The sequence below is a fragment of the Ziziphus jujuba genome, chromosome 2 (genome assembly GCF_031755915.1).
Source record: "Ziziphus jujuba cultivar Dongzao chromosome 2, ASM3175591v1".
In the NCBI taxonomy this organism is placed as follows: domain Eukaryota; kingdom Viridiplantae; phylum Streptophyta; class Magnoliopsida; order Rosales; family Rhamnaceae; genus Ziziphus; species Ziziphus jujuba.
The window spans coordinates 24690469-24706758 of record NC_083380.1 but is presented as its reverse complement, the minus strand read 5'-3'; the positions used below and the strand labels follow the sequence as shown (position 1 = coordinate 24706758).

The 16290-nt window shown below is 31.0% G+C and overlaps 1 protein-coding gene and 1 long non-coding RNA gene across 3 annotated transcripts; both read left to right on the top strand.

Annotated features, from left to right (window-relative positions):
* Positions 1-837: 837 nt before the first annotated feature.
* Positions 838-6548, top strand: LOC107419161 (putative disease resistance protein RGA3). Of its 2 annotated transcripts, none has more exons than XM_048473268.2 (6): positions 838-4252; positions 5282-5470; positions 5683-5828; positions 6029-6066; positions 6163-6375; positions 6471-6548. In XM_048473268.2, the coding sequence occupies exon 1, from the start codon at positions 1408-1410 to the stop codon at positions 4240-4242; it is 2835 nt and encodes a 944-aa protein (XP_048329225.2). In that variant the 5' UTR covers positions 838-1407; the 3' UTR covers positions 4243-4252; positions 5282-5470; positions 5683-5828; positions 6029-6066; positions 6163-6375; positions 6471-6548. The 2 variants fall into 2 exon arrangements, with proteins under 2 accessions (XP_048329225.2, XP_048329224.2); XM_048473267.2 differs by having other exon boundaries at positions 6150-6375.
* Positions 6549-6554: 6 nt separating this feature from the next.
* Positions 6555-8076, top strand: LOC132800448 (uncharacterized). The gene is made up of 2 exons (XR_009635558.1): positions 6555-6825; positions 6918-8076. It is a non-coding gene; the product is annotated as an uncharacterized LOC132800448 (long non-coding RNA).
* The last annotated feature ends 8214 nt before the right edge of the window (positions 8077-16290 follow it).

The window sequence follows — 16290 nt, the reverse complement described above, 5'->3', positions numbered from 1 at the left end:
GCATCTTAGTTAATTAAGATCAAAATAATACAATTTCAAAATTTTTTTCCTAACTAGTCGCGAATAATATTATAAAGTGTTAATGATCAGCTATTGGATTTTTACGTCTTGACTATATTAACTGAGTGAAATGTTAGCCATATCTTAGAACTTATATAATTAACTATGTAATGGTCAAAAAGAAATATATATATATATGCCGTTAACTTTAAAAAAAAAAAAAAAAAAAAAAAAAAAAGTGAACATATATAGAAAATTATAAATTATAGAAACCAAAAATGACAAAATTAATTTTGTTCTTAATTACAGAAAAATTGTTTATATTAATTATTAGTGAAATAATTTCTATTTAGCCAAATATTTGACTTTGTCATTATGTAAAAAAGTTTCTTATTAATTTTTCTGTGTATTAAAACTAATATAATAAGCCTGATGTGTAAATACGTGTTACATATGAATTGCAATAAAATAATAAAGAAAAAAATTTGTGCATTTGATCGACTAATTAATTTTGTCGAATAATTTTGGTTTAAGACTTATAATATTGTTGGTGACAATATGGGATAGCAACCCACCAACAACTTATCTGCCACCTGGTCCATCAAGTATTGAGCAACCACCAAATGACATAAGCTATATACGACATTTGGACAGGTGCCATGGAAGACACTGGCCATCACTTTTTCTTAGTTTTACTTATCAAATTAAAAAGATTATCTTAAACAATAATTAGCATTTTTTTTATTTAATAATTGCACAATTTTCTTCAGAGCTAGATTCATTATTTTAATTGATTCAGTTGACTTTAACTACCAAACACCCTATAATAATAGGCAAAGGAAGCTCCATCTTCCTCACACCAACAATATCATTCTAAAATTTCCTATCTTTGAAGACTTGATTTCCTATTTGTTTTCAATCCAATGGCGGAAGCAATCGTTTCCAGCATTGCAGAAGGGATTATTACGCAGTTGGGTAAAGCTGCTGTCAAAGAGATTGCTTTGCTCTGGGGTGTTGAAGATGAGCTTCAGCAACTTGAAGACACCATTTCAACTATCAAAAATGTACTTGCTGATGCAGAAAAAAAACAAGTGCAGCAACAACAAATCAAAACATGGCTCGAGAAGCTGGAAGATGCAGTTTATGAAGCTGATGACCTGGTCGACGAGTTCTCTACTGAAGCTTTGAGACGACAAGTGATGACTGGAAATACAATGGCCAAGCAGGTACGAATTTTCTGTTCGTCTTCAAACCAATTTGCTTTTCGGCACAAGATGGCTAAAAACATAAGAGATCTTAGGAAAAAACTAGATAAAATTGCTGATGATAGGAAGTTCCACTTAGAGATGAGTCTTCAAGATACTCAAGTAGTGACTGGAGTAAAACCTCCCACAATTCGGGAGGAAGATGTTATTGGAAGAGATTGAGAAAATGGCAATCGTGAAACTTTTGTTTGATACAAAAGTTGAGGAAAGCATAGGTGTAATTCCCATAGTTGGTGTTGGAGGTTTGGGAAAAACCACACTTGCTCAACTAGTTATCAATGATCCACAAGTTAAACACCACTTTAAGCTAATTACATGGGTGAATGTACCCAAGGTTTTTGATGTGGAGTTAGTTGCTAAGGAGATTATTAAGTCTGGAGTAAAAGATGGGAGGTCAACTGAAAATATCCCATTTCATCAATTGATAGAAGAAGTTCGAGAAAAAATTAAAGGAAAGAAATACCTTATGGTACTTGATGATGTATGGGAAATTAAAAGTCGTGAAAAATGGTTGGAGTTAGAAAACTTGTTAAGGGACGGTGCAGTTGGAAGTAGAATTATAGTAACCACACGTGATAAAATGGTTGCACACATTATTAATGGCCCAAAAGAATCAACTTACTTTTTGGGGACCTTAGATGAGAAGAAGTCATGGTCTTTGTTTAAAAATTTGGCTTTCATTCAAGGACAAGAGCCAGACAATCCTAACCATGTAGAAATTGGAAAGGAAATTATGAAGAAGTGTGGAGGAATTCCTCTAGTTATAAGAACAATCGCAAGTTTGCTGTATAGTTTAAATGTTGAAGAGTGGTCGTCTTTCAAAGAAAATGAACTATCAGCAATATCCCAGTATGATGAAGATATTATACCTAGACTTAAGTTGAGCTATGATCATCTCCCATCCCATTTGAAAAATTGTTTTAGCTATTGTAGCTTGTTTCCAAAAAATCATGTTTTTAATGTGCAAAAACTAATCAAACTTTGGATGGCTCAAGGATTTATCAAATCATCAAACTTGCACCCATGTTTGGAAGACATAGGTTATAAACATTTTAAGGATTTACTTTATAGATCCTTTTTTGAAGAAGTTGAAGTTGATGATTGTTTTAATGTAACAAAATGCAAGATGCATGATTGCATGCATGATGTTGCAATGTCAGTGGCAGGAAGAAAATCTCTTCTATTAAGTTTGAATGATGAAAGAATTGATGAAAGAATTCGTCATGTATCATTCAATTTTTATTTCGATTCACTACAACAATTTCCATCTTTGTTGGTTAAGACAAAAAGAATTCGAACATTTCTTTTGAATGATCGATATTATTCATCAACTAGGAGATTGGAGAAATCAATTCTGGATTTCAAGTTGCTACGCACTTTGGATCTACATAATGCAGGTCTTGAGATAATACCTAAATCTGTTGGTAAATTGAAGCATCTTAGGTATCTTGACCTTTCATATAATGACATGGTGATGTTGCCCAATTCTATTGCAAGGTTGCAAAATTTGCAAACTCTAAAGCTGACCTCTTGTGATTATCTTCGAGCATTACCAAGAGATATTACAAAACTAGTCAACCTTCGACATCTGAATACTAAAGATTGTAAGAGTTTGACTCATATGCCACGTGGACTAGGTCAACTAACTAATCTTCAGACGTTGCCACTCTTCCAATTAAAGTTGGATGGTGCTTTTGATTCTAGACATGTTGGCAATTTAAATGAACTTGAGAATTTGAACAGCTTGAGAGGAAATCTGGAAATTGTAGTGAAGAAAGACAGGATAGAATGTCAAGGTGCAAATTTGAAGGATAAACAACATCTTAAATCCTTAAAACTATATATTGAGGGAGAAATGGTGGATGGTTGTGAAGATCTGGTGCCACATCCAAATATCAAAGTATTGAAATTAATTGCTCCTTATGTAGGTGTTGGGTTGTTAAATTGTATCTCCTCACTTCATAATCTTGTCGAACTTGAGTTATGGGGACATAAGGAATGCCGTTATGTGGCAGCCTTGAGCCATCTCCCAAATCTTAAAGTCGTGCACATAAGAAATTTGCCAGTTGTGGAGTACATTTCGATGGAAAAATATGACAATATTGTTGATGGATCATCTTCACCATTCTTTCCATCCCTACGAAGTCTTTGGCTTGATGATATGCCTAATCTAAAAGGATGGTGGAAAGTAGATGATGATGTCGATGTTGAGAACAAAAGAACACTGCCTTTCTTTCCCTGTCTTTCTCAATTGTCAATTAGCGATTGTCCCGACCTAACCTCCATGCCTACTTTCCCATTTCTACAAGAAAGTCTCCATCTAGAAGACACAAGCATAAAAGTATTGCAAGAAACATTAATGTTGGAGACAAATGCCGTTGATTCATGCTCCACCTTCCTTCCTCTCTCCAATTTGAAAGCACTGTATATTGCATGCATTGAGGATCTGCAGCATTTTCCAGAGGGATTCAAAAACCTCACTTCTCTCAAGCAACTGACGATTACAGAATGTTCAAATTTGCAATCTTTAGCTCCAGGTATTCATCATCTCACCTCACTTCAACAACTAGATGTGAATAATTGCGACGAGCTGGATATGCCAACTGTTGGAAGTGATGATGCAATTCGGTGGCAGCATCTTCAAAGCCTCTCTGAGTTGACCTTTTATGAACTTCCAAAACTAGTTGCTCTCCCTCAAGGGCTTCAACAAGTTACTAGCCTCCGATATATCGAAATTTCTCGATGTGAGAATTTGGAGGATGTACTACAACAAATGAGCAACCTCAAATCATTAAAGGAATTATCTGTTAAGGACTGCCCCAAATTGAAGTCGCTGCCTGAAGGAATTGATTGCCTCACATCTTTACAGGGACTGACAATTTATGATTGTCCCATTTTATTGGAAAGATGCCGGGAGGATACTGGAGATTATTGGCCTAAGATTTCCCACATCGAATTGCTGGATTTGTCGATATGATTACACAAAGGTATGTCTTTTGTTCACATTCACATATCTTTCACATGTTCATTAGATATATAATAATAATTTTGAACAATCTTCTGAAGTTAATAACAATCTCAACATTTATATTCATATGTATGTATATATATATATATATATATGCATATACTCTTTTTGTATATAACTTAATATTCAGTTAAAATGTTTGTTTGTCTTTATCAACCAGCCCCTAAAGAACAAAATGAACATGATTAGCAAGAAAGAAAATTTCTCTCAAGCTTTACACTTACAAAAAGCAAAAAAGAAGATAATAATAATAATAATAAAATAAAATTTTGCTCAAGTTTTTACCCTTATATTGTTACTCCCATTTTCTTAAGTTTTTACCTTCTTTTTTTTAAAATTTTACGTGTTGTTTATTTATTTATTGAGTTTTTAATCCAATATGGTGTAACAACTACCACCTTTTCTCTTCAATCAAAAAGCCTTAGGTTCTTTGACATATTTTTCTTACTCTTACTTGCATTGCTCTGTTTCTCTTATAGTGGGTAGGTTTTTCTTTTCTTTTTATTTTTTTGATTTTGTTAGATTGATGAAATTAATATATTAAAAATATTATATATGAAATTAAGTTTCAGTTTCTTTTTCTTTTTTTTTCTTTTTTTTATATTGATGAAATTAATTTTATTGCTCTATTTCTCTTATGGTGCTTTATTTTGTCGCACACCCATTATAGTCTAGGAAGAAATGACTTCAGTGGCAAGTCTTATAATTAGAAAATTGGATCCCCTGGTTTATTTGTTCCTAATTATTATTATTTTGAAAAGATTATTATAGACAAAACTGTTATTAACTAGATTATGTCAGTTTTAAAAAAACAATTACTGGATCTATTATTATTATTATTATTATTATTATTATTATTATTATAATAATGAGAAGTACTATTCTGTTCGTCTTTTCCTTAATGGTTATGGTTTACCGTAATGAAATAAAGACAATGTGGTAGCTTCTGGATTATGTAACTGATGGTTCTTTTATCTATGAATTCCAGGAGGCTAATACTGATATTAGCAAGGTTCGGAGACAGAGGACGGAGTTTTGATAAGTCGTCAAGAAGCAGAATTCTATTACTGGAGAGGACTATGAATTCATGGCGACAAATTGCTTCCTTGTTGAAGATATAAAGTTGGAAATTAATCAATTAAGATCACACCTTGGTTTACCAAACAATAATAATGAGGTAATTTATAATTTTGATCATGAAACAAATTGATAATGTGTGTTTTTTGTTGTATTAGTAAAATAGAAAACAGGTGTTGGTAAAGTTTTGGAAGAGGTTGTGAATATATATAACAAAAGTAATCTTAGAAGTGTGTGATGCTATCAATTATCATTTATTGTCTTAACTACCATGGTGAATTTTTCATTGAGGTTCTGAATTTATATATGCAGTACCAGTACAGAGAGATTTTATATTGGAGGGTCCTTAAAAACCTCCACTCATTCAAAATTATGTCAAAACAACAAGATTCAGATTAAGAAGTTATTCTGGGTTGCTGTTTAAGGATATGATTCACATTAATCCTCTACTTGTTCAGGTATATAAAATCCTCTTGCCCTTCACAATCCAAGTCTTAATTTTATTTTATTTATCATTGTCTCAGTTGTTTCTGATCCTTCTTTTTAGACTAGCCTTTCTCATCATTTTCTTCCTTCTGTGTTTTACTTCAACTATCATATGCCAACCAATCCTATCGTGGACTTCCATCAATGACTAATCAATGGTTTCCATTTACAGTACCATCCCTGAAAAGAAGTAATTCTTCAGCACATGTGGTACGTACTTCTTTATTTTAGTTTTCTTATTCTTCCTACTTCTATCCTCTGTTTCTTCTTGTGATGGTAATTCTTTATTTTAGTTTTCTTATTCAGGTTGATAAAATTGTTGAGGGCTAGAGGTACTCAAGAGGCTCAATGAGAACAGATAATTAAAAAAACAAAAAACCAAAAAAAAAAATAAAAAAACCAAAATAAAAAAATAAAAAAGAAAAAGAGTCTGTGCCTCTTTAGCGTCAATTATCAGCCTCGGCTAACTTTTGTGGTGGCTCAGAAGCTTCTTCATACAACCACAATACAGTTGACCTGGTAACAAAAATTCTCTTTGAATTATAACTTATGTATCATTTTATTTTACGCCTTGACTAGATATACTTAGAACTCTCGTACCTTTCACTTTACAGGTACTGTTGTAGAGACGAAAATTTGTCATCCAACGGAGTTTGATTTCTGTTCCTGCAACCATGCTGGAATTCAGGCATATTCATCTTTCTGTATTTTCCCTTTTTTTTTTATTTTTAAGTGGTTTCTTGTTGTTTATATATGTGCTAAGTGCAAACACATACACACAAGCAAATGCATATGTATATTTAATGTAGTCACGCCTCAATAGTGATACTCTATATTTCTGTGTATGTTTTTTCCAATTCTGGATTCTCTAAAAGCATAGCTAAATGTGAAACAGGGGAGCTGTTAGTATTTATGAGCTTTCGTCAAACTTTTGCAGATATGCAAGATGCACAGAATCAGTGTCCACTGGTGCGTGCTCTCTTCCCTTACCTCAGCTTCGTTTTCTGGAATGCAATTATTCAATAATCTTTCTGATTGAATTTTATTCTGTGATTTGGAAGTTTCCCTCATGCATACTATGCTCATCTTGCTGCATTTCAAGCTCGTTTCTATGCGGAGCTGAGGTGGGGTTGCACGAAGCATGCGGGCAGGAGATCTGGGTGCTGCTGATAGGCCCTTGGCGTACATTGATTAATCATGGTGGCTATTCTATGCAATGCACTATTGGAATGATAACAGAATGGCTAGTCTCAACTCTACTCATCTCTACTTCAGCCAGCGAGATCTTTTTTGTGTTGGAGACTCTTTTTAGCTCGTCTTCCCGTTGAGAGTATTTTGAAGAGATAAGGCCTTCATATTGCTTCCCGTTGCTGTACCTGTCGGAGGGCTTTGAAGACTATCAGCCATTTGTTTATTGAATGCCCACACACAGTTGCTAATTTTGATTACATTGGTGCTTTTTTTTTTTTTTTTTTTTTTCCCTTATCAATCTGGCCAATGTGAATTCTCCTTTGGCATTATTTGAAAGACTCTTGTCCATCAGATTCAGTGATCAGCTTAAAAATCTGCCAAAGGCCTCTGTCACAGCAGGTTTCTCTATTCTTTTATTTATTCCTAATCAACATCTGCATTAGGATTTTTTTTTTCTTCCTATTTCGAGGGCTTGGGTATTTATTTATCTTGCAATTTTTTATGCTAATCGTCTCCAATCTGGCTCAACGGCAAACTAAATGAATGATCTAATCATTCTCCGAAAGCTTCGTGTTTCTTCTATTCTCCCACGTGCGCCTCAAATCATCTCTGTTGTTTGGAATTTACCTTTGGCTGGTTGTTTGAAAGCTAATACTGATGGAGCTTTTATTGGTAATGCTGCGAGCTGTGGTGGAGTTTTCCGGGAGTGTAATGGAATGGTTCTTGGTTGTTTTAGTTTTAATATGAAGCTTGCATGGGCTCTTGAAGCTGAATTAGTTGCTGCGATGCATGCTCTAGAATTGGTCATGAAGTTCTCTTGGGATCTTCTCTGGCTTGAATGCGATTCTTCTTATATTGTTGATCTGTTTAAATATAAGTCTTTGTGGGTTCCTAGGAAATTTAAAGCAAGATGGTCAAACTGTTTGCATTTTGTGAACTCTACCTCATTTTGGGCCTCTTATATCTCTTGTGAGAGCAATTCTGTAGTAGATATCCTTTCTAAGATGGCTATTAATTCTTCTCTTTCAACTTGGCAATCTTCTTTGCCTGTAAATTGCTTAGCTTCCCACCAGTTTGATTTATTGGGGGTGGTTCTTTTCATTTTCGTAATTAGTTTGATGTCTTGTTGTTTTAGGAACTTCTTTTTTTTTTTTTTTTTTTTGTTTGGTTCCTCTGGTACTCTTTTTGTTATTGGATGTTTTGCTCACTGAGGTTTTTCATCTCTCGGGTTCAGAGAAGGTTGTAATTAGGAAGGCTTTGCCTTCTTGTTCTCTGAACTATTTTGTTTTCCTTTATTTCTTTTTTAATTTAATTTGCTTGTTAGATTGGGTTAGCATGGGTGTCAATCTAGTTGGGATGTCTTTGCTTTCCTATTCTCTCAAGTAATCTATTATTATTATTATTATTATTATGATATATTTAAGAAGTTAGGCATATGTTCCAAGTATGCATTAATGTTTCCGACTCAATTTTCCTATGCTCTAAAACAAACACAAGTTCTCAGAAGTTTAGTTTTGAAGATCAGATTTTCAGTTTCAACTTGAAAAGGGAGAAAGTCGTATATTATCTTCTTTTCTTTTCTTTTCTTCTCTTTTTTTTTTTTTTTTTTTTTTTTGGATTTGCTATAAATTTTTTACCAAATTTGAATTTTTAAATTTCTGGATTATAAGGGAGCACAATGCATATCACTAATAACCACTTTAAAATTCTCATTAAAACAAAATTATATTAAAGTCTCAAAAACAAAATTCATGGGATCTAAATATATGAAGAAATTATATTAGGAGACAATCAATCAAGGAAAGAAATTTTCTATGAATTCTATCTCGAACAAAAATTTCTAGATATCAATTTACTAGAATATGAAGATGTAACTTCCTATTAATTTAACTATTTTGCTTTCCACCAATATATATATATATATATATATACACACAAAATATGAAGGTAACAAAAACAGAGCGAATGCTAGGCTGTGAGTCCAATATCAGCTGGCAAAGACACAGTCAATTCAACTATATTAAAAATTGTTAAATATCAGAGGAATTTAATGAAAACGTTTTTTCTCTTTTAGCCTCTGTTCGAAAAAATTTCCAACATGCAAGCGTGCTGTTTCAAACCAGTAATCGTTTAAAAAAAAAAAAAAAAAAAAAGTGCACCAAGCAAATCAAAACTACTCATGCGAATGTTGTTAATTATAGATAACACAATAATTAACAAGTTGCTCTTGCCTTTAAGATAAAGAACTTTAAAAATAAAATTTCAACTAAAAACACTTGACTAACTATAATAGATTCCAAAATAAAAATTAACTAAGTGGTTTATTGTGTTGTAGTTGTATAGAGATATATGTGCATATCCTCAAAGCCAATGGAGCTTCAATTTATATAGAAAAATTTGTTTCAGATACTTCATGCACTTCTCATGTAAGATTGCTGCAAATTTCAACTTGAAGATTTCAATTTATACATGTGCCAATCATGTGATCTTTTAATCTCCAATCAATATAAGACTAATGTCAATTAAATAAAATCCCAAAAATAACATTTTGACAAATAAACTATTAAATTTGGAAAATTTAAATTAAGCCCCAAACATTGCCCCCTTACATTGCCCCCTTGCTTTGTGATTTTGTAGAAAAATTCAAAAATTGTAAAGCAACATTAATGCATTTTTCTCTTCAGTTTTGCGCAAGCTTTATGCCAACAAATTTCTTTTGTTCACTAAAAAAACAATCCAAATATTCACAGAGACATAGTTGTCCTAAACCTTACATAAATATATGTAAAGCTACACCCACGTCTTCAATATTAAGGAAAATATGCACATGTCCCGTGGCACCAACTTGGCATCAAAACATGTATTTAATTAAATTTATGCCTTCCGTCTTTGCTCAACCATATTCTCCTTTAAATAACCAAGCGAATTTTATGCTTTCCTTTTTGCCAACTCTCGTAGATCCCATAAAATACTGTCTCAAAATATCAAGATTTTCTTACTCTGATGAAAACCTTGTGTTCATGTGTGTTAAACACCCAATAGATTCATGGCTTCCAAGATCGATCATAGCATCTTTGCCATCTCACCAAGATGCATATCCTACTCAGGTTAATTGCATGCCGGTTAAACTTTTTGACATCTTTTCCTCATTTAAGGACCAAATCTTATGGAAACAATAGTCTCATGTAGTTAAAGATTTTGTATCCCATATTTTATTCTTGGCATCCAAGTCTTTCCAAAACAAATGGGATCTTTCCATAACATGATCGTCCTCTACCTTTAATTTGAACATTAACATGCAGTCCATCAAGGTACCATTCAACATAGATATATTGAATATTGCATAGCCCGTTCATTCACTTTCATGCAGGTTGCACTTAACTTCCAAGTTATTCTTTTATTGCCTTCAATCCATGCACATACGTGGCTGATGGCTTCAAATTGAGCTTCTTATCCATATGTTTTTGTGCAGGTCTCCTCTGATAAATTGCCAAATCAAGTCCTCTCGCTCCCACAGCAATGATTCCAACAACGGCATCTTTTCCTCAGCAAGGATTCCAACAACGGCATCTTTTCCTCTTCAAGGTATTGCATCTTCGGCCATTCTTTCTAAGAATCCCACTTCAATTACAATTTCATTTCAGCAAGTAATTAAGCCAGTTGCCTTTGTTTAATTACATTAGTTGTTGCACTCTTATTTTTCAAACTTTCTTGTTATTTGATATTCTTCTAATGGCCACACTTTTTGAAATTGACTGATTACTTGTAGGATAATCTCCAACAATAGGAATATGGTACTAATCTTCAACTAATCAATGGAAAAACATTGCCATCTTTTATCTAGGCCATTAGTTTCTCCATTACTGGTCATTATTACATCCCCATCCACATATGTATGCTTTATTCTTTTGGACATCTCTACCACCTTCACAATCCAATAAACCTACATGCATATAATATAAATATATAATGTATGTTTATATATGTCCAACGGACTATTTGCTCTAACCTTTTTTTTTTTTTTTTTTTTTTTTGTAGACCTTTGGCTTTAACGTTGGTCATGCGAACACAATCGTTCCTATGCCAACTCTGTCAATTTACCCACATGCTCTCAACTTTCTTAATTCTTAAGTCATGGTCATTCAAGCCATTGGAACGAAGTTCATGGTGGACCCTTATTGACACTTCAAAGCAATTTGAAACCACGGTGCTATTTTTTTTTTAGGTGTGCAGGTATTTTGACTTCATCATGGATCATATGGACATAAATTTTCCAAAGCCAAATTACTAAAAGATGGACTTGTCAATCTGCTCACATGGCACCAACATGCCATTTAAAGACTGTCACACCCCAAGTATAAATACTTGAAATGTGATAAAAGTCATACTTAAAACACTTAATAAAACTTATAATGCGGAACATAAAAAAATTCTCCAAACATCATTAATAAATAATATCTAAAATATCTCCAAAGAAAATGAATAAAAAATAAATTCCAATACCCAAAAGGTCTTTCAAGCTAACTAATATAAAAATAAAAACAACTAAACACCATTATCATATTCAAAATCCAGCTACCTTCAAACTATGGTGTACCTAAAACCATAGTAATAAATAATGAGTGTAAAACTCAACAAGCTATTGGATTTTTCATAAATACAAAAATAAAAAAAAATACTTAAAATAATAACAAATAATATTCAAAAACAAACTTTAGCAACGTAAAAATAATTTTCTTATAAACTCTAATTGTTAACTACCTAGTAGGACTTGGCATAACATAATATTACCCATCGGTAATCCATATAAACTTGAGTGTGAGGCATGTAACAAGTGGGGAAACATAAATTTTAAAAACAAACACTCATACCCGAAGATATAAGTCATACCCTTACTATGATCATTAGTAGGTCCTCCCACATGAAACAATACGTCTAAACCTGAAGGTAAACAACCATAAATTATTAGAGAAAATACCCTTACATAATTTATCTCAACACTTGAAAACATATCATAACATATCATAGCGTATCACATAAATGCCTGTCATCTCGGATTCCCGACCTATTTCGGTACCAACAACTAGAGCAAAAATACATATATCAATAACCCAATAATTTCTTTGTACAATACATATATATTTCATAAAACATAAATTTATAGAAAAATATAAATAAATCAATAACATAAGTCCATATTTGCTATGGTTTTAGTTTTCAAAAAGTCTAGTAACTTACCTTGATCTGCAAACTCCACAAAAGCTAACAACCTATGGATAATACCAACAATCTCTCATAAGTATAAAGCAAAATCATCATATACCATTATTATCTTACGTATAAATCCTAAAACTAAGCTCTCAAATCCAAACTAAATGAATAAGAGTTGATACCATAAGATTATCATAGCCTAATGCTTAAATCTTAAAATCATAAGCCTAGAGCAAGATTAAATCACCGAAAGCCAAATAAAAACCTATTAATCTACAAATAGTCTCTAAACAAGAAACTAATTCCATAGTCAAACGATATCATCTAAGTCTGAAAAATTATGAAGATATTGTACACATGCATGAGTAACTGTGACTAAAACAATTTCACAAAATAATAATAAAAAACTATTCAAAACTCATTGAAAAGTTAATAAATAAATAAATACTGAAACTATTAGATTTTTAGAAACTTTTATTTAATGTTCAATTTTTTTCTCTTTCATGAAATTTTTTGTATTCATTTGAAATTTACAGATTCAAACTAAACACGTATATATACTCCTATAAAATTTTAAAATCCAAACAAAGGTCGAAAACATGGTCAAATTAAATTTAGTAACTAATTGACAGAAATTGAAAATTAACATTTCACAGGGAGTCAGGTCTACATAAAAATTCATTAAAAATAGCATAAAAATCCAAAGTAGTAATATTTTACAGAATTTAACTATATACAGTAATAATGCTTCATAAAAATTATTAGGTCAAATAAAGATCGAAAACTATTTTAAATCGAATTTTATTATTTGCTAAACAAACCAGAAAATTAATTTAGACAGCTAAGTATAGGTAACTTAGAAAATCACCACTGCCAAAATATAATGAATTTGAAGCTAAATTGTTTTATAATAATATTAGACATATAGAGGATAAAGCTCAGATAAAAATAATTTCATTTGGATCTATTTTGAAAATTTTATAGATGCACCATATTGCAGTCACACAGAAAAATCAAACAGAATGTTTAAATTCAAAATTTCATAATAAATTGAAAACAGATCCAAATCGCTCCAAATAAATTTTTACAGATTTATAAACATGTCTATTTTCATCCATTTAAATTTACTACCAAAAAAAAAATTCTAAATATTATAAATAAATTCGAACAATCACACTGTATAGATCTCCATATAAATTCCATATAGGGTTTCAACAATAACTCTTCAATTCAACCTTAATCAATACTTCTATAACCCCAAAACATCTCAAACAATCTCATATAATATAAAAGGATCAGAAGAACTAATCTTGATCAATCTCAAAGATTTAGAATCTTCCTTCCTATGCTCCAAAACTTGATCAGAAATTCCAAAATTCCAAAGATACTAGATCCTTAACAATCTTAAATGGATACAAAAACCCTAAATTAAGATCAGAAGCTCTTAATATTAATCCTAATAGCTTTTAGGGTTAGAAGAAAATGAAGGAAAAAAAGAATAAGACTTACTCGATACCCTAGCGTCGCAAAGTTGAAAACAACGTAAAAGTAAAATAAACGTATTTTTCCTTCCTTTTTATAAAACCAAAATAAAATAAATACCCTTAAATATTTATTTTTCAATTTCCTAACAAAATTGAAATATATATATATATATATATATATATATATATATCCTAACCTATTAGGATAAAAATTCTATTTTTATTTTCTTTTTAAAAAAAAATGTTTTAAAACCTTCTGGCTTTTGGAGACTCTTCGGGATTTATTTTGTGACCCATTTATCTTGTCATAACAATCTCCAACCAGATATCTTGAAGATCCAAAACAAAGATGAATTGTTCTCATCCGAAAAGATTTTTTCTTTCTTTTTGCAAGTGTACATTTTCTATGACTTCAATATGTAGGTGACAAATAATTTCACTCACCAAGCCAAGATTTTTGCCACTGGTACATCCTTGGTGTTCTTGTCCACCTTTGGCTCCGACATGGATTTCTAGATACTAGGAGCTTAATGGACTTGTCTGGTCTACTTGTCTATTCAATTTGTCTGGTCTATTTGATTTGTCCCTTAGCGTACTTCATCTTGTTCAATGTTAAGGATCCAACCTCTCTGACGGCATGGGTCTAACTCATTTGACCACACGGATCCTACATGTCCAACCTTTTTTTAGCCAGGAATTATAATCCAATATTTACTTTAATTAGGCTTACTTTGGTAATGTTGTAGCTTCTAAAAAGAAAAAATCAACTTTAGCTGTACTGTAGAAAAAATCAGAAAGAATCAGTTAAGTGGCTGGTAAACTATTATTTCATAATTATTATACGATTCAGAATCATTATTTAAGTATTTGGTAAATAATAGTATTTATTTGTTGTTACTATATATGATAATTAAAAAATACATTATTTATTATCATCTATTTACTTGTAATATAATTAATACAAGTTAGAGTTGATATTTTAATTATAGATAATTATAGAAGCTAAAATCAAAATTTTCAAAGCTAGTCTTTTGTTGCTTCCCAAAAACAGTTGTCAAAGAATAAATAAAAATGTTGTTATTTCAACAAACACTAAAATTAGCATTAGATCCTTTAATAATCAAAATTTGAACTCCAAGGTCACTCCCAAAAAAAGCTTTAGTCCAAATACTTGATATGATCTTCTATATAAATAGTATATAATAACAAATTATTAGAACAATAATATTTTTTTGTGTTCAGATTTTAACTTTTGTATTTAGCCTTTACTTTGATTTTTTTTCCAAACACTATAAAAATATCATGATTTCAAAATGTGAAGAATAAAAGTGAAGCAGCTTATAATAGACCTTTTTTTTCACATAATTTAAGTAAAATATACTAATATTTTAATATTACAACGTAGTTATTTATAATATAGGTATATATATATTATGAGAATATATATATATATATAGTTAATTTTCAAATTTAATTAATCTAAATATAAAATTACATAATTAAAACAAAAGTTGATTCAAAATTGCATATTATTTAACAAAATATGAAAATGGTAAAATACTAAAATTAGACAAGTAGAATATTTTTATTATAATTATATTTGATAAAATAGTAACAAAATTTAAAGGTCAATATTTATTTTGTTTGGATAAAGGGTGTATGTGACATATTCTGTTAGTAACTAAAAGTTATTTTTGAATTGTAAGGGTATTAATGTTTATGTAAGTGAGAGAAAATTTTTGTGACAAAAGTTAATAAAGATATTTTTTAAATATATGAAACCTAGGAATATAATTTGAAGTAGAAGTGTAAACCTCGCAGATCAATATAATATTAACCCAAAAATTTTTTATTATCCATATAATTTGTCATTGTAAATATTATACCCAAATATCAACCAATGAAAAATAAAAGGTTATACCTAAATTCCATTAAAAAAAACATGTGGTTAAATAAATTGGAAAAAAACAAAATAGAAAATACGTATTTAATATCCACAAAAGAAAAATGTACATCTATGTTTTTTAGATGAGAAAAAAAATACATATTTTAATTGGAATACGAATTATTATTTTACAGAATACAGGATCTTTCTGATGTAGCAGGACGTGCAAGGACCCGAGATGGACCACCCCCAATACGAAAAATAGACATATATATATATAGAGAGAGAAAAACCCTAATTGTTATTATTAATTTATATATATATATATAGTTTTTTTTTTTTTGGGTTTCAAAAACTCAAACTTATTCTTAACGCATTGAGCAATGGATGATCTTCGCTGGAAAACGATGAAGGTTTTCACTTCTTTCTCAAGTATTTTCTTATTGTAATGGTTTTGTGCTCTAATTCCTCTTTATTCAATTTCATTTACAGAAATGAGATGTGGATCATCAGAAAAAGTACAATGTGGATGATAGAATCAGTCAATTGGGTGATGTAGTTCTTGTGAGCATACTTTCTCTGTTGCCACTAAAGGAAGCTATAGCTTCTTCTATCCTTTCACGCCGATTGCGGCATGTTTGGACTTACATCTTCAATTTCAAT

What these genes read in the sequence shown, in the direction of transcription:
- LOC107419161 (XM_048473268.2), top strand. Translation starts at nt 1,408, where the DNA reads ATGTTATTGGAAGAGATTGAGAAAATGGCAATCGTGAAACTTTTGTTT.